The sequence below is a fragment of the Geospiza fortis genome, unplaced genomic scaffold (assembly GCF_000277835.1).
Source record: "Geospiza fortis unplaced genomic scaffold, GeoFor_1.0 scaffold172, whole genome shotgun sequence".
Classification (NCBI taxonomy): domain Eukaryota; kingdom Metazoa; phylum Chordata; class Aves; order Passeriformes; family Thraupidae; genus Geospiza; species Geospiza fortis.
In genome coordinates this window covers 8,800,667-8,802,127 of record NW_005054309.1, presented here as the reverse complement: position 1 = coordinate 8,802,127, position 1,461 = coordinate 8,800,667, and the positions used below count along the sequence as shown (strand labels likewise).

General features: G+C 46.8%; 1 protein-coding gene across 1 annotated transcript in view; it reads left to right on the top strand.

Annotated features, from left to right (window-relative positions):
- Positions 1–640: 640 nt before the first annotated feature.
- LOC102044446 (multiple epidermal growth factor-like domains protein 6) overlaps positions 641–1,461 on the top strand; it is a 183,326-nt gene continuing 182,505 nt past the window's right edge. Inside the window, exon 1 of the mRNA XM_031055435.1 lies at positions 641–651. Within this exon, the coding sequence (XP_030911295.1) occupies positions 641–651 (11 nt within the window). The remainder of the gene's footprint in view (positions 652–1,461) is intronic.

Genomic DNA, 1,461 nt, shown 5'->3' with positions numbered 1-1,461 from the left:
CACTCCTGGATGGCCTCTCATTAGCAGAGTGCCACAGTGCTGGATTGTACCTCCACTGGCTGTAGCGTGGTTCCAGGAGCTGTTCTGAGGTTTAGAGCTCTCCAGATGGCCCAAACCTGCCCTGCTGACTGTGTGTGTGGGGAGCTGTGAGGGTGCTGCATTGTTGGAGAGGGCATGCTTGATTCCCAGCTTTGCCAGCACAGGATTACATGTTATGCAATTGCTGCAATTTAATTATAGTGTTTCAGCAGCTTTGATATCTGCCTTTAAATTATCCCAAGGGCATCAAGGAGGAATGGCTTACTTTGAATAAATCTTCATAAACATATGACTCCGCTGCTGGCTTGTTTTGTTCTGTGAGCGTCATTTGTTCCCATTAACCATATCCTAGAAGTCAATAGTGCTATTCCTGGAAACATGGCAATATCACATGAGGAGGAACTTGTGGGATGGGCTCAGTGTGTCATTACAACAATTGTCAGCTCCTCTCTTTTATTTATGGAAGGGCGATGCATATGAATGTACCTTTATCTGGAAAGTTTTAGGCAATTCTAATAAAAGGAGATATGCATGAATTATCAGAACATGATGTTCTATTCACTGGAGGGAGAGTCATTTTAAAAAGCCTGCTAAGTGAGGCATGGTTGCTAAGTAAGGCAAGGGTTTTATTAGACCAACTGACGTAATGGAAAGGAGGAAAAACAGGCAAGATTTTGGGCACACAAAGATCTTCTTTGGATGGGAAACAAATGGCAGACTTTGTGCTAAGAATGGCTTGGGAACAATGGCTCTGAACTTCAGCTAAATATGTTAAATGGGGAGGTAATTCTGGAGGGAAGGGGTAGCTGGGACACATGGGGAGGATTGCTAAATAATGGAGATGACATTGGGAATGAGGGGGAAGCCTGATTGCTTGAGGAATTTGGGCTGTGACCATCTCCTGCTCTGCTCTGAGGTGTTGGCACCCAGGGCAGGCCTGAGGAATGGGAGATATGGAGCAATATTGAGATTGGACTGTGCAGCAGAGGAGGAGGAACATGGAGGGATGTCCACTGGCAGTGTGGTTTAGGATGATGCAGATAATTGCTCTAAAGCCTGGGAGAAACAGATATTCTAGTTCAGGAACTTCTGCCAAGGCCAGGTGTTCCAGTACAAATGGATTCTTGGCTTTTTTTCCATGGTGATACAGGACAACCAGAGCTTACAGCTGTGGGCTTTCTTCTCCAGCCTTCCTTTACATGGGCTGCCTGAATTCCTGGGGGCTGTTTGTGCTTAAATCTGTTCTGTTCCTCCTCCTGGAGTGTCCTTGTTGGGCAGAGCTCCTCTTTAGCCTGAGATGATGTCCCAGGTGTTCCCTTGGCAGCTGTGGTGGCTCTGGTGGCCTGGCTGGATGTGCCATTCTCCATGGGATGATGACAGCATTCTGACAGCACTGGGAATGTTGTCCACTCAAACCCTGTG